Consider the following 24,379-nt stretch of genomic DNA (forward strand, 5'->3'; position numbering starts at 1 on the left):
GTCCTATTGCTCACCAGTGGAGGGTTAGATAAATCCCAAAGAGACTGGGGTTTGTTGTTTGGGGGTTTTGTCTACTCATTAACACATTTGCTGTAATTAACTTAACCTTTGTGGATTTTTATGCAGAAAAACCTTGGCAGTTTTGCCTACACCTTCTGGTTAAAGAAACATCTGCAAATGCAGTTTTTGAGGGTTGTGAACCACAAAGCACATTTGTTGAACACAGAAGATTTATTGAATTGACTAAGGCTGACTGTAAGTTCCCTGAAATTTTGAGTCAGCTGAGTCACATTTATTGTGGTAAATCTGTGTATTCTGACCCTTTTCTAGGAGAAAGAAATACAGAGAAACATCCCTTGGGTTATTTTCTGTCCAACAGAAAAGAGAAAGCTGGATGGTTGCCTCCTAGATTGTACAACATGTCAAAAATCTTATCTGTCATTAAGACTTCACTGCTTTTCTTTTTTCTCATACTCCTTAGTCAGTCTTTTGCCAATACTTAATCTAGCAGTTAATGGTGATGAATGACTCTTGCCCAATATGTTCCAACCCTGTTCCTGATTTTTAACTCTTGCTGTTAAATTAGGTCCCACTCCTTTCAAAAACATGGCTTTTCTGGTGAAATTACAACTGTTGTTTAGGAAAAGTGTCCTTATCTTTCATCTCTTTAGCTGTGGATCCTTGTAGAGGACACTAAATTGTTGAATAATGAAATTATTCCTTGTTGCAACCTTATTCCTTCTCTTAGCTATCACCAGTCAACAAAGAAAAAAATTCTTGAACATCCTCACAATGCAAGAAACTTTGAACATTACTGAAAGGAAAATATTAAAGATTCAGCATTTCATCTAAGACTAATCAGCCATAAATAGAAATACATGCCTGTTCTGTGATCTGAATCTAATAGAACAAAATTTCCAGTACCTTGGGGCTTCGACGTTTGACTTGCTGGAAAAGTGAGGAGATTGCCAATGTCTTTGCAGAGATCAAACTAAATACAGAATGCTTGAAAATGCAAGTGCAAAGGAGGGAGAGTGAGCAGAGGGGTAAAGGCTTCTTTACCAGGCAGGCAGAGTGGGGAGGAATTGTTTCTTTCTCAAACTATTCAGTTTCAGTTCTGACAAAATTCAATAAATATACTTTCTGTGGGGAGGAATGTTAATTATGAGCCAGCTTCAGTGCTTGTGCCATTAAGATACTTTTCATTAAATCTGGAAAACTCCTAACTTGGCTCTTGACTACAGGCACGGTTTGAAAGATGGAAGTGAATAGTGCTAACATAAGAAGTTTCTAGATAGATCTGACTTCCTCTGGGAAAAGAGAAGTCAAAACTAGCATTCCAAATCCTCCAAAATATGCCTGTGGTGTCATTAAACTGCTTAGACTCTAAAACATAACACTTAGTCTTCATTTTTTTATTTATATTCCCAGCTCTTTACAGAATAATCAGGAAATGCTGTGACTAATAATAAAAGTGGAAGTGATACTAATAACACTGAAAATTGCTCTTCTGCCTTTGTGGATGTTGAACAACCAGTTCTACTCACCAGTTTATCAAGGCAGTCTCCACTGGTGGGAGGGAAGTGATAAATATATTGTGTTTTATCTTCATGTAGTTTCATGCTGTCACCTCTGAAATCTTCAATTTTAAAGTGTTAAGTATTGTAAAAGAGCACTTGTCCCAAGAAAGCCTCTGGTGTTTAAGAGCTATTTTTAAGTAATAACATCTGACTCTTCCAGACATCTGGAATAGTCTTGATTGTTATGTACAATTGAGGATGTGCCTGTGAGTTCCACTGCCAGTCTAGCAAGTTATTTGCAAATATTGATTTGTGATAAATTGCATTTGTATTTTAGTGTAAGATGGTAGTAAATGAAATTGTGATGCTGTAATTGGAGAGGATAAACTTATACAGTTACATGAAGTTTTGGGTAAGAGATTGCTAGTTAAAAGAAAGAGCTTGAATTGATTTTAACATTTTACTTGAGAAGGTAGAGATTAACTCTTTTGCTCATGTTCAACCAAGGTTGAACATCTAAAATTCCAATAACTTGCCTTCCTCTTCAGCTAGCTGTGAAATGGAGGATAAAGCACTGATGCTGTTATCACTGCTCAGCAGCACTGCCTTGATCTCAGATAGCTCCACCTTGGAATGTTTTGACAGTTTGGGAGCGATGGCAAAAACTGCCACCAAGAGATAAAGATGAAAACAGAGACCAACAAGCAATAAAATGGCAGTTTATACATGAAGAAAAGGATAGCAAAACCTATTCCTGACTATGGAAACTCTTCTTAAATATGTTGTCAAAGTGCTTTGTAATCCAGCTCTTCAGGTCCTCCCTCTTTCATCACCTCTTTTCCAGGCTTTTCATTGTACCTCAGCAGATAGTGCAGTATCACAAACAGCTTCAGGGTGATATGAGAAGTGTAACCATGATTATGGATTCCAGTCTCTTGATGTCCTGGTATGTGAGCAGGCATTTATTTAAACAACAAAAAAGATGCTTTGTAAGATAGATACACTTCCCTAATTGCTGTTTTTTTAAGGGGTGGAAATTAAATCCAAAACACTTGAGCTTTTGTGGTCTTCTGTTCTATTGCATGGTTAAACTTCGCCAAGCTGAAAACTGATTTCAGTCTTTTGGCATATACACACCTACCAAAACATTAATGAAATGTTTCCAAAGAACCATCCATGTATTTAAAAAATATTTCCTTTTGTGTGTAAATGTGTCAAACTCTCTCAATAGCAGTGACTGATTACTACCAGTATCTATTTGGCTTTTTTAGATTGAAGGCCTTTCCATTTAATATATGCTTCTTACACAGATCTGATTGTAGTAGTAGGCTGCATGTGCCTTAGTCTCAAACCATTTAATCTGGGTATGAAAGTGACTTTCTAAACTGGGAAGCTGGGAAATCCTTAAACTTCTGCCACTTCAGCAGTGGCTGATAGTCACTGCTTAAATACCTATGAGCTTGTGTCACTTCTTTGGAAGTTCATGTTCACTACAAACATTATCTATTTAGACAAACAGTAGCCATTTCTTTCTGATGCATCAACCACAAATTGCTGCTGTGCTGACCTTGTTAGAGAAACAATTTGGGTTCCAGCTGGAAGTAGAGGGAAAAGGGATGAAGAGCACACAGCTTCACATCTCAGTAGCCCCATGCTTACTGTGCTTGTGTTGCACAACTGTGCTTGTTTGCAAAGCAGATGCTGCAAGGAAAGGGGCAATAACATTTCCAGCATCTGCCTTAAACGCTTGCTCAGTGGTGAAACTTGTTGCAGGAACACCAGAGCCACAAAAATGAAGTTTCATTTCTGACCAAAGGCAATGCCTTTCACAGCAGTGCTCTGTTGGGGTGTGTTATAGAACAAGTGTGTAACTGCACAAGCCAAGCAGTGGGGTCTCAAAGAGGACACTTGGTTTTGGGGGGGTGTGTGCCTTGTATGACCAACAGAACAGACCCTAAATGACCACCAAAATAACACCTGGATATGTCCAATGGTGAGACCACACCCACTCGCACTTCTTATGCTAATGAGGAGCCAAAAGCCACTCCCACTCTGCCTCATGCTAATGAGTATCTGGAAAACCACGCCTATTCTCACCTCTCATGCTAATGAGGAGCCAAAAACCACTCAAGCTTCTCATGCTAGTGAGGGATGGTTTAAAACTGACTGGGAGTGAACCAGGTGGGATTCTGCCCCCTCTGTGAAGAAGCCCAGGGCACTGGAGGACCAAGGGGAGACCACAGGATCCATGGTGGTGACTCCCTCTCTCCTGCTTGCACTCCTTCTCTCCTCTTTTCCTTATACACTTCATGTGGCAGAATAATGTTGATTGTTGAACAAGCATTTGATCTTATTTGCAGCCTAACTGGTGCACGGAACTTTACCATCAAATCATAACAGATGCTTCTCACAGTCACATACAGGAGTGATACCCATTTGGTTAAGGGTGGTAAAGAACCATGTCCCACTTTGCCAGAGCTGCTTTTGTGCTTCAGGCTGGAGCATGCAGGGCCTAGTGAGACACAGTCACAGTGGATCCTGTTTGTTTGCACCCGTTGAACACAAATGCAAATGTATTGATGTCTTGAGCATCACAGCTGTGGTGTCCAACCTGTAAATGCAGAGAAAAGTGCTGTTCAACCAGGGTCAACAGCTACAATGAGAATAAACACTCCTTGAGGTTTCAGAGGATCTTTGTTTCTTTGTAACTTACACGAAGCAGTCAGGTAAGTTTACAAAATCGGGAATTTAGTCTTGCAGCGTTGTTTCTCATAGAAGGCCCAGTTTTCCTATGTGCTTAGGTGCAATACACCAATGTGATCTGTGACCTTTTGGGAGGTGAAGCCTGATGAGGGCAATTAATGTTGCCAGATTCTTTACAGATGAATATTATCCCCTCAGTGTGGGGAGTAAGCAGGACAATCGTGATCCGTCTAAAATATTTTATGGAAAACTGTTGCTGTTTACTTCTCAGCAGGGTTATCATCTACTGCCAAATAAATATTTCGTTAATCACCATTGACTGTATCACAAACAAGTGACAGGGAGCAGGACTTCATTTGTGACTGACCCTGGTGTGAAAAGCTGTGGTATTTTCCTCTTGTGATTGTAGCTTGTGTGGAAGTAGACAACAGCTTCCACAGGGCAGGGTTTGCACAGAACGGGATTTGTCTGCTGCTGTCTTATTCCGTGTGTCTTTTAGAGGATAACCTGCTAAGAACTGTGTGAGTTTCAGCTGTTTATAGGACAAGTGTCTTTAGCTGCAGAATTGAGTTTTTCATTACAGGGGCTGTGCCTTTGTGTTAGCTCTGCTACAAACTTCCTTCACTCAACAAATGGTTTTGAAAAGGGAGCTAAGGAGTAGCTCAGTGGAGAAAGCATTGTTTTCGTTTTTCACTTGAGGAGTTCAAACAAAGAGAAAAATAAAACAACCTACTTCCATAGCTCTTGCTGAGGCATGTGGTTTCTTACAAATCCTCTGACAAAAATGAAGTTGCATGCTATCCTCTGTTTGCCAGTAAATAAAAGATAATGATTTCTGCTAACTGAATTCAGTGAGTCCGTGCAGACTAAACCCATGCTCCTGTTAAGTACTATTTGGCTGCAGAAGTCTGTAAAGATAGAATAAATGGAGGGCTAATTTATATTTGGATTACAGAACTGAAACTTCTGTTTCCAGTTCAGTGTTCTAGGCTTGCTATTAAAAATCTGTGAAGATGCAAGAATGGTGCTATCCACTGCTACTGCAAAAGCTTTTCTGGTTTTACACATTCAGGGTCTGGAGTAACTTAGTACAGCAGAAACACTTTATCTCAATTTACAGTTGCTGCCAGACTGCATCCTAAGAAATGTTACATGGGAAGTAAACAAGATACTGTCAGTCTGAGCCTGATGTCTTTTTCAGCTGCTTCTTAGCAAAGAAAGGGCTCACAGGGTGACTGTTCTGTGTAAAGATGAATGTAGATTAATAATTGAACACTCCTGACACCGTTGCTTGTGTTAGAGAGGTAAGTGTAACTGTGTGAGGTCTGCAGTACCTCTGGGGTTTTACTGCAGTTCTTCCCCTGCCTTTCTGGGTAGGGACAGTAGGGAGAGGAAATCTTTCCTCTTCCTCAGTGCAAGTGGAAGTTCATGGTGCTGCAGCAGTGACTTCTTAAAGCCAAGGTGACAAATCTGGGGAGAACAACACTGGGAAAGGCCCTGGATGGGAGTTACAGGTCTGGTACACAGCTGCTGGTGCTGGGTGGGGGTTCAGACCAGACTGGAGCACAGAACACCTGGATTAACTCTGCTCTGGTTCCTTGTCTGTGTGCCAGCACTTCCTGTTTTTAAAGATCCTGTTTACTGTCTGCATTCCAAATATCCCAGGAAGGCGGGAGGATGGGAAGAAACACGGAAAGAAAAGTAAACAGCATTATTTAAGGTGGAATTTTTTTTAGTTGGATAACCAGCATTTGTTACTTTTCAAACCTGGTTTCATTAAGCTTTTGTTTACATCGTCTGGCACTAATTTCCAAAAGCAGAACTACACATGAAGGCTGACATTGAAACCATTAATATTTGCAGCAAGAAGCAGAGTAAGCTTTTGTGGTGTGCTTTGGCTTTGTGTTCTTCCTGATGTTCACATGAAACAATGTTTTTCAGCCATATGAAATGCAGTATTAAACAAAAATATGTAATGAAAGGAAAACCTTATTTCTATGGGTATAAAATGGCATCTTGCTCTGATTTTGTTGGCAAACTTAAAAGCTTTTGATTTAAACAGCTTGAAAGAATTTGGGTGCTGCTCACTGACCTTCAGCACTCACAGCCTGATGTGGAGGAGCAGCACAGAGCCAGGTGGAAAGATAATTCTCATCCTGCTCCACAGCAAGCCAAGCTAATTGCTGAAATAATGAGTAAGCAGATATGTGAAGTGCAAATAGATGATATGTTGCTTTTCTAATTCTTTGTTATGCTTTATGACTCCTATAAATAACAAAATCTTGTCTTTTGAGGTGGAGCTAGGGGTGGAATTACTGAATGATTTTGGACTAAAAAGGAAAATTTAATTCCAGGCTTTTCTTTGTTTAAAAAAGAGAAAAAGTTCTGCCTTTAGCTGGAAGAAAATGTTCTAGGACAGATATTCTGCCTTTGGTATGTCATGGGATCCCTAGGGAGAAGGCACAGTCCTAGTGGGAGTTCTGGAGGTCACCAGCAACTTGCAAATGCTTCTTTCTCGTGATCCTGTTTTCATGGCTCCCAGACAGTGAGGGAAGCTATAAACACTGTGCCTGCATGCAGGGGGGAGGGCAAGCAAGGATTTCAGAATAAGAATTCACAAAGGTCTTTTGGTTCACTTGGAGAGGAAAAAAATACTCCAGCAATAGTAAATCTTTTCAAACTGATCATCTTGGATTTGTTTCAGCTGTTTGATCCTGCAGCAACATAGCACACATAGTTCCTCTTGGGAAATACTTTGTAGTGGGTTCTTCTTTTTTTCAGGATGACCTCACCATTAATTTTATTCATAGTATCTGGGAGTCACTAGGAAAATATTGCATTCTGAAAAAAAATCTGGATGGAAGATAACTTTATAGAGAACAGTTCTGAAATGTAGCCACCCCATATTCTCATATCTAACTAAACTGAAATTGCTTTTCACTAATTTCTAGTGAGCTTTTGCATTCACAGGAAAAAAGACCCAATATTTCAGCAGTACTATTATTCTATAGATGTTGCCAATAATTTTAGGGGTCTTTAGCTCAGTCTAGAATAAGGCACATATACTCAGCACTGGTTTTGAAGTAACTACAAATAAAATTGGTAGTGTTTGGAAATACTTGTCTGTTTCAGAGGGAAACTGAATGCTGAGGTGTTTTTGACAGTGTTAAATCCTCCTGTTTGCTTCCCCTGGGCTGCTGTTTGTGATCAGATAAGGAGTTCCTGGTATCTGCACGTTTTCTGGGAAGCAGGGATGACAGCAGTACGTATGAATCAGCCACGCCTGCAATGCCACAGCCTGCTGCTTTCTGTCCTCAACAAAGCAGTGGTTTCACCAGTTAAATCTGGGGATAATCATGTTTTCATGGGGGACACTTTCAGACATCTTTGTACTCATCTTCCTGGGTTCTGGAAAAGTGCCAGCTTGGCAACCAGCAAGAACAAAAGGACAGTACTGAAAATACCTAGTCTGGGGCAGTCTTACTGTCACCACACAGCAGGTTTGGACAGCAGCAAAATTACACAGACAGCTCTCTCCAGTTCTCTTCATGTTCTAGAGTGCCTGACCTGTCTGATGGTGAGAATGAAACATTTTAGCATTTAGAAAGGTTGAAATGTCCCTTGCATTTTGAAAAGTGTTGTTCTTGTTCCAGGAACTCTTTTATTTGTAAAAATTCACAGCTTCTGTTTTGGGGATTCCACAATTCTTTATAAAAGCTTATTTGGGGTCATATCTGTAATTGATACTTCTGTCAGTGTGAGACAGAATCAGGAAAATCATTTAACCTACAGATGAGGGCACAGTAAATCAGGATCATAAATTGTTGGACTGTTAAATGAATAGAAGGCAATGCTAGGAGTCTAAAGGAAACTTCTGCCTGGAAAAGAAATCAAATCCAGACTCAGATCCTAAAGAGCAGCTCCCTGAGACCAAAGATGCCACAAAATATTCTAAAACATTGCTACATCCTGTCTGTACAAACAGCGTAATGGGATTTGTCTTGTGACTGGGGAAACTAATGGACTTCAATTAAAGTGTAACAGTTTGCTGAATGACTCATTCAATTTCTACCGTGGGCTGATAAAATTGTATCGAGTGTTCAGTCTGTCCTTCGAATGGGTTTTGAAACACTGCCTGGTGTGTAGAGCAGTGCAGAGTGTTCAGTGCTCAGTCCCTGGGATGTGTGCACCTCTTTGCATGAGCATCCCATCCTTTATGCTTCAGTACAATATTACTGCACAGTGCACTTCATGCTCCCTTGTGTGCTTGGTACAGTTCTTGCTTGTTGGTACTTTAGAGAAGGAAGAACTTGCAGAGCCTCAAAAGTAACTGTAGGTACTTGTACTGATGACAGGCTATGTCTGCTAAACTGAACAATAATATTTTTCCCCTAGATTGCCCCCCTGTCACCCAGAGCGTGTCTGTGAGGCGATAAAACTGTCACAGTTTACTGAAAGCAAATTTTCTAATCTTGGAATATCATATTCTTAATAAGGAACTATACCATCTATATCAGATTATATTATTTGTGTAACCTATAGGAAAATAGGCTATACAAATTAGCATTCATATAAATAGCATTCATAGGCTATATAAATTAGCATTCATATGCTAAGTGTATCTGGAAGCAAGTATTATGGAAGGCATGTTTATCTCCCTGCTGTCTTCCCTCATGTATGTTTATTCCTTTTGAATGTAATCTCACTAGAGATTGTTTTGTGCTGGTCCAGATGTCCCAAAGCTTTTGGCAGGAGAAAAATGTTTAAGATGCTTTAGGAAGGTCAGGGATTGCAGGTGTGATGCAGTGTTCACTTGAAGTTTGATTTAAATACCATCTCTCTAGAATTCCCTTAAAATTACAGTCCTTTTACTGTCGAAGAACATAATTGATTCTATTTATTCCAGGCAGCCTTCCAGATTTTAAAGTGTACACAGAAACACAAGCTGCCAGCTGTACTTGAAAACTGTTTCTGTTTACATTCTTGCTTTCCAAATCCAAACCCTGGAGGCGTGCTTACATGTGCAAGTGGAATGAATGTGCACACAGTGCCTGCATGCACCATTCCAGCACATGCCTGTATCCCAGCTTGAAACAAAAGCTGCTGTCTTGGTGCAGTTGCTGTAAAAATTGTAGATTTTGGGATGTCACATTTGGACCATTTGCAAGTTTTTAAAGAAAAGGTATTGAGTTGTCATTTAAGGTTTGAATTCTTTAAGGAAGCCAATGCTGATGTTTATTTTGAAGAGATGCTTGGCTAAAAGGATTTACATTTTTGATGTTTGTGTGTCCCCCACTCCTGCCTCTGTTTCTTTGTTGCTGGGAGGGAGGGAGGGAGGGAGGAAAACTTGCAGTGGCAGGAGGCACCATCCTTGCAGCTGCTCTTGCCCAGCCCTGCTGCAGTCAGGCAGCCCCACAGTGCAGACCTGCATTAGGCTGACTCCACAGGGATCTCAGGAGGGAGCTAAAGCAACAGAAGGCAGCACAAGAAAGGGAAAGTGAGTTGTTCTCTGCCTCTGCCATCCATCTGACCCGTAACCAGTTGGCTCAGGGAGCCCCAGTGCCAGCAGGGTGAGGGGTGAGAACACACACCTTGGGCTGGGTGAAAATGGCCTCTCATGGTTCAGAAGAGCCTCAGCAGGATGGTGGGACTGAAATTAAAAGGCTGCTGGTGCAAGCTGAGTCTGTGTTGTGAATATTTAATTTGATTGCGTCCATCTGTACTATCATTGTGTGTGTGTGGACAGGAAAGCTCATATGACTGCATGTTCTGGTTTGTTTGGGGGCTTTGTGCTGCTTTGTGCCATAACAGCGATGTGCTTCTGCCTGTGTTTGCACTTAAGAAATGTAAATAGGCATGTGATTCAGTGATATGGAAAGGGAACCTTGTTCATGCTTTGCCTGATCAAAAAGATGCCATTTAACTTGTGTATTTCATTTTATCTGGGAGCTGAGGATAGCTATCAGTGGTTTGGAACCCTCTGAGTTACTCTGAATGGTGTTATTTGGGTTCACTGGTAGTGTTTTGGAATTGGTAAGCTTCCCAATTGTGGCTCTGTAAATACACTGTGTGTGCTGGGAGCTTTCCATTTCAGCATCCGCTCGCTGAGGCTGCCACAGTGATGGGGGAAATAAAGAAGCTTCTTTAAGCTCTTTCTTAAAAAGAAGTCAGTTGCAAAGCGTTTCTAAATATGCATGGGGTGGTACTGGAAAAGCATTTTTCTAAATCTGCAGTGGCACTTCAATACTTTGGTGGATATTTTTAAAAGCCCAAACTGCATCTACAAAGGAAGGATTAAAAAAGACAGCCCTATTGCTACTCAGAGTTGCTTAGGAAGCAGTGGAATTGGGAAAACATCATTTTCATTCTGATGTTTCTTTGTAAGAACTGCAAAAGCAGGTACTGGATGTACTTGGAAGAAAACTTTTTAGAAAAGAAATGTTAATGCAGCAGGGAGGATCACTTTTTCTTTATATATAAAATGTTATATGTGAATTTTATATGTACATAATTTAATTAATATATACATAAATATATTTTTATATAAATACATATTTTTAAAATTTGCTGAGCAAAGGGCAAGTATTGCAACCATTGCTTCTCCACAGTGAGAGCTTTCAGGAAGCTGATCCACCAGAAGACATGTGAAGCTGTTGGCTTGTGGGTTTCTCTTCCTTTCTGTTCTTAAGAAAACTGAGATACAGGGGCAGTCCTAAGAGGGTTTGTGACTGTGGTGATAAGACAAGGAGTAATGGGTACAAACTGAATGAGGGTGAATTTAGGCTGGGTAAATGTTAGTGTTGACTGTGAGGGTGGTGAGACCCTGGCACAGGGTGCCCAGAGCAGCTGTGGCTGCCCCATCCCTGGAATTGTCCAAGGTCAGCTTGGACAGGGCTTGGAGCAACCTGGAACAGTGGAAATGTCCCTGCCCATGGCAGGGGAGTTGGAATGAGATGCCCTTCCAACCCTTAACATTCTGTGATTCTGTGATGGATCTATCCAAAATTAAGAGCAGTGAATGCACAGATAAGCACCTCTGTTTCATTTCAGAAAAGTCTAGAATACTGTGTGAAAATATCAGGATTCCAGTAAAGAAGACCAGATATTTTTTAACATGAAGTGTTCTTCAGTCTTGTCACTGGATGCCAACAATTTGTATGTGAAAACATTCTGAACAAACTGGATTTCTTTTGCAAATACACAAATATGCCTCTGGTTAAGGAAATTAAAAATAGGTAGGGATTAGGAGTGTTTATTGGTGAAGTGTCACTGTGTGCCTGCTGGGTAGTTCTGCTCTCTTTTTGGCATCTCCCCTCACCCACTGGGCTATAAAACATCTCTGCTCTGTCCAGACTCTGGTTTTGTCATGCTCTGCCCCATTCTCATTTTCTCTCTTTCTCATACTCATTTCCTCTGCTCTGTGATGGCCAGAGCAGCACAGATAGAGGGTCACACACGTGTTCCCCTCCTTTCCTTTGGCTTGGCAGGGACATTCATGCAGCTGCCAGAGGGAACTGGAACGGGGCATTGGCACTAAATAAAACAAGCCCAACTACAAAGTGTTAGTGGGGCTCAATTCTTCTGTCTCACTAATGGAAAAAAGGGTTTGTTGTTGGTGTAAGTAGCTTATACTGATCTGAAACAGCTATGGCCAAAACTTGTGTATACATGAATTCTTAAAATCAAGTTTAGAGCTTTTAATAAATATTTATAACTATAATATAAGTGTTCTTTGAATATTTAGAGGTTGGAGATGAGAAAAAAACATTTTTAAATGTGGAAGCCTTGGTTTAGCTAAACTTAAAAGAGCTGATGGTTTGTATCATCCAAATTATAATTAATGCTTCACTTTGCAAATTAAAACTTGGCTTGAGATCTGGTTAAAAATTTCTGTAATAATTTGAGTATTAGGTATTTTCATCCCTCCGCTATTGAAATGTTTTATTAATGAATTAAAAGTTCAGATTTTAAAAAAACTCTATTCTTAAGATTATATGTATATTGGCATTTTTCCAAACTAGCTTGATTCTGTTAGCTGTTTTGTTCAAGTATGTATTTAGATTCAGATAAAAGTTCTTAGGCTTATTTTTATCAAGTCTTTTTTATGAATGTAAAATACAGCCCTGAATATTCATCAATAATTATTAAGTGACGTTTTATCTGAGATTCTGGGTGATGTTTGTATTTTAAATGTTGACATTTGAATTTCCGATTTTCACTCAGGTCTACACGTACAAATCACTGCTTGAAGAGCTTGAAGTACAAAGTTACCCCAAGATTTAAAAATGCCTCCACGGCCCTCATCCGGTGAACTATGGGGCATCCACTTGATGCCCCCCAGGATCCTGGTGGAATGTCTCCTCCCAAACGGAATGATAGTGACTCTAGAATGCCTCCGTGAGGCCACCTTACTGACTATTAAACATGAACTCTTTAAAGAAGCAAGGAAGTACCCTCTCTATCAGCTCCTTCAAGATGAATCTTCTTACATTTTTGTAAGTGTTACACAGGAAGCAGAGAGAGAAGAGTTTTTCGATGAAACGCGGAGACTTTGTGACCTGCGACTGTTTCAGCCTTTCCTGAAAGTTATTGAACCAGTGGGTAACAGAGAAGAAAAGATTCTTAATAGAGAAATAGGTGAGATTATCTTTTTTTTTAAAACATTGTTTAACTGATTGTCCTCTTCAAAATGGGTCATATCTGTCACATTTCATACCTGCCAGTTGTTGCATCAAATGTCCAAAGATGCTGATCATAGTAAAGCCAATATTTATAATCAGTGAGGTAAACTCCTGTTTTCTGATCTGTTTCATTCACCTTGGCTTTGTAAAGCATATTTGTAGTTGCCTGTAGGTTAGAGGGTATCTTTTATCTCATCTTCTATTTGCAGGATTTCATATTATTACAGAGCAATGCCTGTCCTGTTATTTGGGAATTCAGTTATAATCTAGTTTGGAGTTTACAGAATTGTACATTCTAGATTTAACATTCTAGATTTGTGGACACAGACTCTAATACTGCTCTAGCTTGCTTAGAAAGTCAAATTTCAGAAATTAGGTTTTTTCACATTTCTTCTTCCCCCTTCTGACAAAAGGCCATAGGGAGAGGAGGTAAAAACCACCTGAGGTTGGAGATGTGAAGGTGAGACAAATTGATATTTTGAGTCATCTCTAGAGTAGCTTATGATTTTCCATGGTCCATTGTGGAAGCACAGGGAATCTGGCATTTATTCCAACATCTTGGTTAAGAATTAAATTGAGGCAGTACAAACATACCCACTCCTGTTTCATTGCTAACAAATGGGTACTGCAGTGGCAGAGGCTTGTCAACTGGAAATACTTGTTCTGAGGTACTGCTAATTGTTAAATGATTTAATTGTGACGAATGCATAATAAGTAAATTGCTTCTGTTTTGTAAAGCTCAATGTGTTCAGGACTTGGGGAGAGCAGTGGTTAGGTAACCATGCAACACAGCAATTGAAAGTTTCCATTTGAACACTCATGCATAAGTGATGATTTATCCAAGTAATCCCATTAAAGTAAATGGAATTACATCTGAAGGACCTGAAAGAAATGCACTGTTATTATATGGATCTGTGTCAAAGAGCTTAAGTTCAGTGTCTCTTGGAGTGTTCATTGCAGTTCTTGAATAATGTAGGTCATTAAAAAAAAAAATTAATAGCTGTCATTCCATTGTAAGCAAAGTTGATTATGGTCCTAATAGCTACCAATAATCCTGCCAGGGTTTGAGAAAAAATCAAATTTCACAGCCCCTCTGGTCCCCTTAGGAAACTCTGTGCTGACTTCAAAGGAAGTTGAGTCCTGGTCCTTTTCCTCCAGGAGGAATGTTGGTTGTGAGAGCAGTGATTTAAGGCTTCCAGGATCTTCAGGGAATGTACACCTGTTTTCTAACCTTTTCTGTGTCTGCTGAGTGCACTGAACTTTAGAACTGTGTAGTTCTTGAATGATATAAAACAATTACCTATGCATGTAGAAACTGGCACATAGTTTAGGCTGTGTTTTGCTTTATGTTGGCTTTTTTGTGACTGATTGAAGACATTTTTAGCTCTGCCTGTCAGTTACACTGATATCCCCATGGTGCTCCAATGCTGTAGGTTTTGCTATTGGCATGCCTGTCTGTGAGTTTGACATGGTCAAGGATCCAGAAGTACAAGACTTCAGAAGGAACATTCTGAACGTGTGCAAGGAGGCCGTGGACCTGCGCGACGCCAACGCCCCGCACAGCAGAGCACTCTATGTCTACCCTCCCAACGTAGAGTCCTCAGCTGAGCTCCCCAAACACATCTACAACAAGCTAGACAAAGGTAAGGGCAATGTTTACAGCAGAAACATGATGTATTTTCAGTGTTTGAAATCAAAAGAGTACAGCTGTTGACTTGATCACTGTTTTATGTGCTGTATTTAGTACACTCCAGCAATATCTTACACCTTCAGCTGTTCAGAATAATCTTCTTGGTGGACTCTACATTCAAAAGGATATTTAAAATTGTGCTATTCCAACTGAATCTTGACATAAAACTCAGTAAATAGAGGTGACTTTTTTTAGTGGGTGGGAACAGCTTGTTGGCTTTGCAGTTGTCTATGGCATTCAACTATCTGGAATTAAATGATGCTGAATCACTGAGTTATTTTGCAGTCCTCCAATATGAAAGAGTTACTGCTGTTTTCTTGAAGGCTAAATAGTCAGTAGTTAATAAAAATATTCTTAACCTCAGGGCTGGCTAAAAGTTTGAATTTCCACTAGAGTCAAAAATAAACTTAATGCATCTAGTTCCTTGCAGAAATTATAAACCCTCTCTAAGTTTGGGCAATGAATCTTGTTTACATCTTCTTTTAATACTAAAAGCAAATCTTTGTTTTGGGGAGGCATGGGAGTTGTTTGGTTTGGGGGTTATTTTGGGTTTGTGCTTTTTCTTTGGAAACTGCATTGAAAATTGTAGGCCTGACATTATTTTATATTTATTCCAGGGCAAATTATAGTGGTGATTTGGGTAATAGTCTCACCAAACAATGATAAGCAGAAATACACCTTAAAAATCAATCATGACTGTGTGCCTGAGCAAGTTATTGCTGAAGCCATTAGGAAGAAAACTCGAAGTATGTTGCTGTCATCTGAACAACTGAAACTTTGTGTCTTGGAGTACCAGGGCAAATATATTTTAAAAGTCTGTGGCTGTGATGAATACTTGCTAGAAAAATGTCCACTGAGCCAGTATAAGGTGAGTAACATAAAGGATTTCTTTTGAACTACACCAAAATAATCCAAATTTGTGGGGAAAAAAATGATCAGTATTAGGTCTGGCTTTTTCATTAAATTAATCCAAAACATAGGAAGTGACAGTGTGTCACAAATTGGCTAATCCATGTGTTTCAGAAGGGGGAGGGGGGAGAAAAGGTAGTTTTAATTAGAATTTGTATCACTCATATAATTTTTCTTCTTTGAATGTTTTCCTCTAATGTTAGTGTTAAATCAAAGGTAGGTACTTTCAGAAATATCCTAGATTTTTAATGGCAAGAGATTAGCTGTATTTGAATGGTGCTGATGTAATAAAACAGGAAATTTGATCAGATTGTAAGTTATGAAACAACCATTACTACTTTAAATCCTGTCCTAAAGGGGTGGTAAAAGAGCAAACTCTTTTCCTGCTACAGCTTTATCATTACTTTAATAAGATAAAAAATGTAGACATCCAGCACTACAAAAATCATTGCTGAGTCTTCCTTCTGTCTGTCCTTCACTGCCTGGGTTTGTTAGGGCAGGGAGTGTGAGAGAACATGGGGCAGAGGAGCATCTGAGCAGCTGCTGCTGCTTCCTCTTGGAGGAATGTATTGTAATAAACTGCTCCCATTCCTTCAGCTAAAAGGTTGACAATCTGATCTTCAGAGCAGTGGGGGAGAGAAGGAGGGGTGGGGTATCCTGAATAATGGGAAAAGCATCTCTGTACTCTGGGAGCTGGGGAACAAGTGCAGGCTACATGAATAATTTTGCAGAGTCATCTGAAGATCAAACACCAGACCTATTTGATCTAGCGTGGTTTCTTCAGAAGCATCTGCTCTGCCTTTGCTGTGCCCCAGCAGAGCCTGCTCATTAACTCCAGGCTGGACCTGTCCTAACACACTGTGTTTTGTGGTGCTGTTGCCAGACTAAGTGCTCTCAGCATTCAGACCTGAATGGAGAGGTGAAGTGTGTCAGGATCAGTGCTGAGCCTAAGGTAATGAGCACACCTGAGCCAAAAATGAGCCTGTCTGCTGCTTACCTTGTGCTCCCTGCCTGGGACTGGCACTGTCAGGCACCTGTGCTGCACTGCAGGCTGGTACAGCCCCTGCTGTTCCTGAACAGCTCAGTTGCTTCCAGGAGCAGCTCAGATCCATCTGTGCTGTGCTGTGCTGGGGAGCTCTACAAGAAACCTGGCTGGTGTTTTTTTCAGCCCCCATCTCTCTCTCCAGTTCAGCCTTCCATTGCTATAGATGTTCAATCTCAGAGCCATGAGGTGTGGCAGTGTGACCCTACCCAACAAAGTGTCCAAACTTCTGGATGCTGTATCTGCTGTCACTGTACAGGGTATACATGCAGGACACCATAAGCTCTTTCACTTTCCTGCCTCCCCAAGTATTTTTTTGTAGGTTTCCGTTACCAAGAGTGTAGGCTTTGAAAAGACACCGCATTTTTGTGGTGTTCGTGAGGGTCCCCAGGATGAGGTGAGAGATGAGAATTTGACTCCATCAGAAGGCTGATATGATATGATATGATATGATATGATATGATATGATATGATATGATGCTGTACTAAAACTATACTAAAGAAAGAGAAGGGATACACCAGAAGGCTTAGCAAGAATGATAATAAAAACCTATGACTGACTCAGAGAGTCCAATACAGCTGGCTGGGATTGGTCATTAATTAAAAGCAATTCACATGGAGCCAATCAAACATTCACCTGTTGGTAAACAATGCCCAAGCCACATTCCAAAGCAGCAAACACAGGAGCACAATCAGACAGTTATTGTTTTCGTTCCTCTCTGAGGCTTCTCAGCTTCCCAAGAGAAAACCCTGGGCAAAGAGGATTTTTCAGAAAACGTGGTGGCACCCTTTGGTTGTTTCCTTGCAGTACATAAGGAGCTGCATCATGCTTGGCCGCATGCCCAACCTGATGCTGATGGCCAAGGAGAGCCTGTACACGCAGCTGCCCCTGGACACCTTCACCATGCCCTCCTACTCGCGCCGCATCTCCACCGCCACGCCCTACATGAACGGCGAGGCCACCACCAAATCCCTCTGGACCATCAACAGCGCCCTCAGAATAAGGATCCTCTGTGCTACCTATGTAAATGTGAACATCAGAGACATAGACAAGGTATGGCATCACTCATGCCTTTGCAGCAGCTGTGGTTTCCCTCCTGAGTCCCTCCTGAGTGTTTTGTTTTGGCATTGGAAAAAATTCTTATATAACATGTTAGAAAATTACACCACTCTTTTACTCAAATTGAATTATTTAATTCTAAAGAACACACCCATGTTTTAGCATCTGGAACTTTTCTATACTGCTTAAAAAATGTGAGATGTGATAACTAACTAAATATTCTGCCTGGTAGGAGCAGGAGTCAGTTTGTGTAGCACTCCAGCAGAGATGGTAATGGATAGAAAAAGAAATCTGTCTTCTAAGTAATTGTTTAAAAATGTATTACAGTAACTGAGAGTGCTTTTGATGAGGGCATGCTGTCTTTGTTTATGGAAATAAAGGTGTGGAGTTAAAGATGACAAAAAGAAGGTGTAGTGTTCAATTCCACTGAAGACATCTACTACCCTGACTCTCTTTCCTCGGAATTCCTTTCACGACACCTTGGCACAGGAAGAATGGAGAGTAAATTCAAGGGGTGTTTTTTTAGTGTTGATTTCAACTTTGTTACTGTATTTTTTAGGACCTAGTTTTGCAATTAATGAGGAGAAAGACCAAACACTTTTTCTAGAAGGATATGCTTATAAATTGTGCTGTACACCCAACAGAGCATGAATTAATTTGGGGACTGGTGGAGCAGTTTGGTTTTCAATTTTGGTTTTGTTTTTGTTTTGTTACTGAAAAAGAAAGGATAATGTGTTGTAATCATGGTATGTGTTGACTGCAATGAAAACATTTGTTTTCATTTGTTTACAGTAACATTTCAAAGACTAATATGGATGTTGTTTTCAGATCTATGTTAGGACAGGTATCTACCATGGAGGGGAACCTTTGTGTGACAATGTGAATACTCAGAGGGTACCTTGTTCTAATCCCAGGTAAGATGAATACCTGACTTTCAGGGCATCATAAATGATAGCATTGAAGGAGTAAAGGCTCCACTTAACCATTACTCAGGTAGAGCTCCTTACTGGGAATGCTTTACCTAAGGTTTTATAAAAATATATTACATAACCCTATATATGTATAAATAGAATTAATTTAATTCAAACACAAGCATTTTGTCTTGCACATAATAGTGCAGTATAGAATATATTTTCAGGATGTTTGACAAACCATGAATATTACCTGGAAAAAATGAATCACCTGAACTTAGAAGTGCAAAAAGAAGTTTTATATGAGCATGTATAAACATTAGGGACATCTTTTAGCCACCTGTTCTCATAACTGTAACTAATGAAGAGGTATGAAATTTCAGCATCTGCTAAGCTTAGATGCAAAGTATCTGTGCAGAAGTAGTTCTTTCCTTGCATTTTCTGACTACATGTCTTTAATAATAATTTTTGAAACTTTTATTTTTATCTGTACATTATTTATTAATATGATTAGGTTTTATAATTAAAGGACTAATATTATATATAGTTGGTGAAAAATAGTCTCTCCTCCTGAGTTGCCCCAAATACTGCTGTACTTGAGCTGATAATTTCAACTATTTTAGAGATAAAGTCTTGGAAAGGTGGTGATGGTTATGCCTTAAAATCATGGATGTGTCACATAGATCAGTATTATGTGAAATGAACACATAAGAAAAGTGAATTAAAGTTTGTCTGCCACTTTCTTTATTCTTAGAGAAGGGCTTTCACAGTTATTTCTTTGTAAAATTGCTTTCAGTAGCTACAGATAGATTGAGAAATTAATCCTCTCCTTGGAAGCTGCTTTCTCTTTCAACTGAGAAAATTCTTTATGACAATCTGCTTAGGGGAAGAAACTGGATCAGAAGTTCCTCTTCAAAAGCACAGCTCTACCAACTGAGAGATGAATTCTGCTTAGAAAAGTTCATGAAAACAAAATCAAACTATTCCTGTAAAATCAATCTGTGCTATTATTACTATAGTAAATAGAAAAATATTTGACTTGGGAATATTGCTTTGGATTTCCATGTTCTATCCCCATCTTGTAGATACCTTTTTATGTTCCAACAGTTGAAGTTTAGTTTGGTTTTGAAAGCTCTTTTTCCCCTGAAGGGAAAGCTGTTTGACAAGCTAAACCTTACATCAGTGTAGCATTTATGCAAATCCATTATCTTTAGGTTGCAGGAATTGAACCTAACATGGCTTTTTAAACAGTGTTGGGGCTAGAAGGCTGTTGGAGAAGTTTCTATCCCCAAAAGCAGTGAATGTGGTCAAATGCATATGTGGGGACCAGAAAGTGTGCTCTGTCTGCAAATACACAATTTAGGAATATAGCAAATGCCTTTTGGTGGGGTGATGATGCCTCCTTTAACCTGGTTTAAGTCTGCCTTTGGACCTGCAGGTGGAACGAGTGGCTGCTGTACGACATGTACATCCCCGACCTGCCCCGCGCCGCGCGGCTCTGCCTGTCCATCTGCTCTGTCAAGGGCCGCAAGGGTGCCAAGGAGGTAAAACACCCCCTGCCTTTATTGTGCTACTGAGCCACAGCTGGGGAGGATAGCTGCTAAATGCTGCCCTGGCAATGAGTGCTATGTTTGATTTGAATATGATTAAAATAGGGATTTTTTTAAAATTTTTTTTTTTAAGCTTATCAGTTCAGCGCTGTAAATCATGCCTATATTGCATTGCCAGACACAAAGACCAGTGTTGGTGTTTTGAGGTGGAAGTGCTTTTAAAATTAATTTTCAAAACCCTTGTTACTAACCTATTTATTTTTAAAGGACAATATTTGTACCTTTAGAGTTGAGTTTTCAAGTAAAGTAATTTTGTATTCCTTTAGCATTTAATGCTAGATCTCAAATACTGATTTTTAATAATCTACATGCAACGTTTAATTTTTAACCAGCAGCATCATTACATTGTGGGTTTGAGTGTGTGTCACAGGTAATATGTAGGGTGTTTGTCTACAAGCAGGTCTGTGAACCTTTTACTGAATGATTTGGGTTAGAAGGGATCCTTAAAGATCATCCAGTTCCACCCCCTTTCCACTAGCCCAGGTTGCTCCAAGCCCCATCCAGCCTGGCCTTGAACACTTCCAGGAATGGGGAAGCCACAGCTTCTCTGGGGAACCTGTGCCAGTGTCTTGCTACCCTTATCATAGAAAACCATATTTCTTTTGTCCAATCTAAAAATATTTACCTCAGTTTGAAACTGCTGCCCCTTGTTCTGTCACTACAGCACTTGGTAAAAAATCTCTTTGTCAGAAAAACTTTTTTGATCATTCTGACTTAGTCTGGTGTGAGGAAGATATGTGCATGTGTTTACAGTTCTTTTAGTACCATTTTATTAAAGGACTGCTATGACAGCCATTCCTAGAAAAACATGGTAAAGCTTCCACAACTTGCTTTCTGCTAATCTGGGAATGTAACAACTTGATCTGGGGTGAAAATGTTATTTCTTCTGACTCGCTCTGCAGTAATCCATAGATGACACTGAAAAAAAATCATATTTTAATCTCTTCAAGGAGCACTGTCCATTGGCTTGGGGAAATATAAACATGTTCGATTACACAGACACTCTGGTATCTGGGAAAATGGCTTTGAATCTTTGGGCAGTACCTCATGGGCTGGAGGATTTGTTGAATCCTATTGGTGTTACTGGATCAAATCCAAATAAGGTATTTGCATGCCAGCTTCCCCCTTAAGAATGCATTTTCAAAATATGCTTTATTCTGGTTGCTATCATTCAGCAGAAAAAGTAATTTGAATTCCCTTGACCTAGGAAACTCCATGCTTAGAGCTGGAATTTGATTGGTTTAGCAACCCTGTAAAGTTCCCAGATATGACAGTGATTGAAGAACATGCAAACTGGACAATTTCACGGGAACTGGGATTCAACTACAGCTATGCAGGGCAGGTAAGGCAAACTCCCCCTCCAGGATTAGTTATTCAAATAGGAAAGGATTATTTGCTACTTTATTTTACTCAGTGTATGAATGACAAAATGTCCTTTTTTTACATCCTCATTTATTGTAAAATCATAAAATCAAATTTTTGTTGTGTGTTTGGTAAAATGGGCAATATATTCTCCTTTCTTTATATTACAGTAAAGTGACCTAATGCTTCACTGACCAACCAAAACACTCCAAAGAGAAACTGGTTTACTGTGTTTTTGACATTTTTGTATCACTAATTTGGGTGTCAAACTACTTAGTTTAACTTCTTAAAAGTTGCAGTTCTCTTTCAATGACACTGTTTTTCTTTGTTGCCGTTTCATGTGTATAGTTAGGCTTTCCTGTGTAACCCAAAGGTGCTTAGAACTCTTTCCTGTCTGTTTTATGGGGTGGTTATGACCACAAGCAAAGGGAATTTTAAGGGAATTGATGGACATACACATGGGTGTAGTCCTTTATCTCACTTTTTCCACAAACAGAACTTGTGCATTACAATTGGCTTTTTGGTGAGGTTTGGAGCTTTCTTCAAAGCACTTTTTTGGATGATGAAAAGAAGTAAAAACAGAAAAGCAGTCAAGCTAAAAATGCTCTTTATTTAAAGCCAAGGCTGTGAAATTAGTTGGTGTGTTTTACATTTTCTTCTGGAGGCTGGTTCAAAGGCCTGGGTTTGCCCAAGGAGCTCTGTGCTCTGTGTGGAGAGCTCTGTGGTGGGAGTTTGGCTGTGCCAGAGAGCACAGAGGTGGCAGCAGCTCACAGAGTGGGAGTTCTGGGGGTGTTTGCAGCAGTCCTGTCCCATTTATCCTGAACAGGCTGTGGGCATTGGATTTCTCTTGATGCTCAGCAGGATGTCCATCATAGAGCAGCATCTCTGCTGTTTATGCTGTGACTGAGCAGGGTCTTAATGAATGCTTAAGGACAGTTTTCTTCTTGGTAAATAACATTCCCCAGCCTCTTACTTGGGCTTCTGTACTCCAGCTCATTGTTTTGTTCCATCTGGCACCAAAAAAAAATGGTGAGGAGGATAAGGCCACTTCACTGACAACATAGCTAATTTCTGCTTGTAGCAGTTCTGTTTTCTGTGCTCTTTGGGGAGTGTCTTACACTAATTGTGATTTACTGTTTTCCATATTCCTGTTACTCAGGCATTCCTACAGCATTCTGCCCCTGATTTACCTGTTTTCATCCCCTGTGTTCTCCTTTTTCAGTTCCAAATCCTTTTCATTCCTTTCAGCAGCCCTCAGCAATCTCAGGCTGGGGTCAGAAATGACCAGTCTCACTTTGTGCTGCATTGTGTCATTCATCAGATGTCAACTGCTGCTATTTCTCCACACAGCTGATTTAGTTGAAATGTGCCTCTCCTTGTGCCAGCAGTGACTAAAAGCAGTTGTAGAGATCAAAGGCCTAGTCTTTCATCTTCTTTCTACATTTTGAGCTCTCAGTTATAACAAGTGGATACAGCAAGATAGTATTGCATGACACAGGCTGGAGTGGTTGCTGTGTGTTCAAATACTGTATTTCATGTGTGCTTTGGCAATAAAAGGAGTTGTGTGGAAGGCTAAAGTGCCACTGTCTCTGCAGAGTAACAGACTAGCTCGGGATAGTGAATTAACAGAGAGTGACAAGGAGCAACTGCGAGCCATTTGTACCCGAGACCCCTTGTCTGAAATCACTGAGCAAGAGAAGGACTTCCTCTGGAGACACAGGTATTGCAAATCAAAAACCAAACCAAAGAAAATAACTTCTTGGCATAATCAAACTTCACCCCATTCATTCCAAATTTGTCATGGGTTTTGCTCCCTTTTCTTCTGTGCTGAGGAGCTGGTGTTTTAGACAAGGCTTGTAAAGCATTCTGCATTGTGTGGTTTGGTTATAATCCTGTGGAGAAAAGTAAGTTGTTGAATGAGTTCCCAGTTTCCTAATTACTGCAGTTTTAACTGCATGATGGATCCTGAGAGCACCTTGCTGACAAAGGAAGAAAAATGTGCAAGGCTGTGGGGACATGGTTGATGGTTATGAAAGCAGAAGTGTTGTTTAGTACATGCAACTTTTCTTTTTCCTCTTTTGCAGACACTATTGTGTGAATACTCCAGAAATTCTACCCAAATTACTTTTGTCTGTCAAGTGGAATTCTAGAGATGAAGTGGCGCAGGTAACATAAGGCACTGAAGAACTGTTAGATTTTGAAGAAGCTTTAAAATGCTATTTTAAAAAAGGCTTCTGGAAGTTAAAAGCATATTTTGTGCGTATGATACATTGAAGGAATAGTTGGAGTTGCCACTGTGATTGACAGGTGTCTCTGGTCCATAGTTTTTGTTCTTTAGCTCAGTCTGGTCTTAAGATTTTCTCTTGCTGGCATTACTCAAATCCCTCTGATGTTGCCAACTTGTCAATTACAGTTAAATGTGAGGTTTTGTTTTCACTCTTTTTATATTGGGTAAAACAACAAAGTCAACTGGCTGTTGACCAGACTGTTGATTGAGAGGACCAGCAATTAAACAGCTTCTACTCAGATGTAGTTTGTGTCTGACAATGCCTTCTAATGGCTGTGTGTTCCAGCTTCTCCTGAGCAGTGCAAAGGTGTAAACTGCTTGTTCTCCTTGCCCCCAGATGTACTGCTTGGTGAAGGACTGGCCCTCAATCAAGCCAGAGCAGGCCATGGAGCTGCTGGACTGCAACTACCCAGACCCCATGGTGCGAGCGTTCGCAGTTCGCTGTCTGGAGAAGTCCCTGACTGATGACAAACTGTCTCAGTACCTCATCCAGCTGGTACAGGTACTGAGCAACTGTTATTTTGGCATATTTGTTGTCTTGTGTATGTCCAGTGATCACAGAGGCTTAAAACACAGCAGAAGTTAAGTTGTTGTGAAAAAGAGG

General features: G+C 40.1%; 1 protein-coding gene across 5 annotated transcripts in view; it reads left to right on the forward strand.

Moving 5' to 3' along the window:
- Positions 1-5,384: 5,384 nt before the first annotated feature.
- PIK3CA (phosphatidylinositol-4,5-bisphosphate 3-kinase catalytic subunit alpha) overlaps positions 5,385-24,379 on the forward strand; it is a 32,703-nt gene continuing 13,708 nt past the window's right edge. The window contains exons 1-12 of one of the 5 annotated variants that reach the window (XM_059479597.1): positions 5,385-5,527; positions 12,447-12,860; positions 14,338-14,547; positions 15,212-15,462; positions 17,279-17,599; positions 18,434-18,519; positions 19,955-20,060; positions 21,077-21,229; positions 21,334-21,468; positions 23,084-23,208; positions 23,573-23,654; positions 24,113-24,277. In XM_059479597.1, coding sequence (XP_059335580.1) covers positions 12,509-12,860; positions 14,338-14,547; positions 15,212-15,462; positions 17,279-17,599; positions 18,434-18,519; positions 19,955-20,060; positions 21,077-21,229; positions 21,334-21,468; positions 23,084-23,208; positions 23,573-23,654; positions 24,113-24,277 — 1,986 coding nt within the window. In that variant the 5' untranslated portion in view covers positions 5,385-5,527; positions 12,447-12,508. Of the gene's footprint in view, positions 5,528-5,806; positions 5,944-5,993; positions 6,098-7,562; positions 7,801-12,446; positions 12,861-14,337; positions 14,548-15,211; positions 15,463-17,278; positions 17,600-18,433; positions 18,520-19,954; positions 20,061-21,076; positions 21,230-21,333; positions 21,469-23,083; positions 23,209-23,572; positions 23,655-24,112; positions 24,278-24,379 lie in introns of those variants that run through there. The other 4 variants (XM_059479596.1, XM_059479594.1, XM_059479598.1 and 1 more) reach the window with 4 other exon arrangements.

The sequence above is a fragment of the Ammospiza nelsoni genome, chromosome 10, assembly GCF_027579445.1.
Source record: "Ammospiza nelsoni isolate bAmmNel1 chromosome 10, bAmmNel1.pri, whole genome shotgun sequence".
Lineage (NCBI taxonomy): Eukaryota > Metazoa > Chordata > Aves > Passeriformes > Passerellidae > Ammospiza > Ammospiza nelsoni.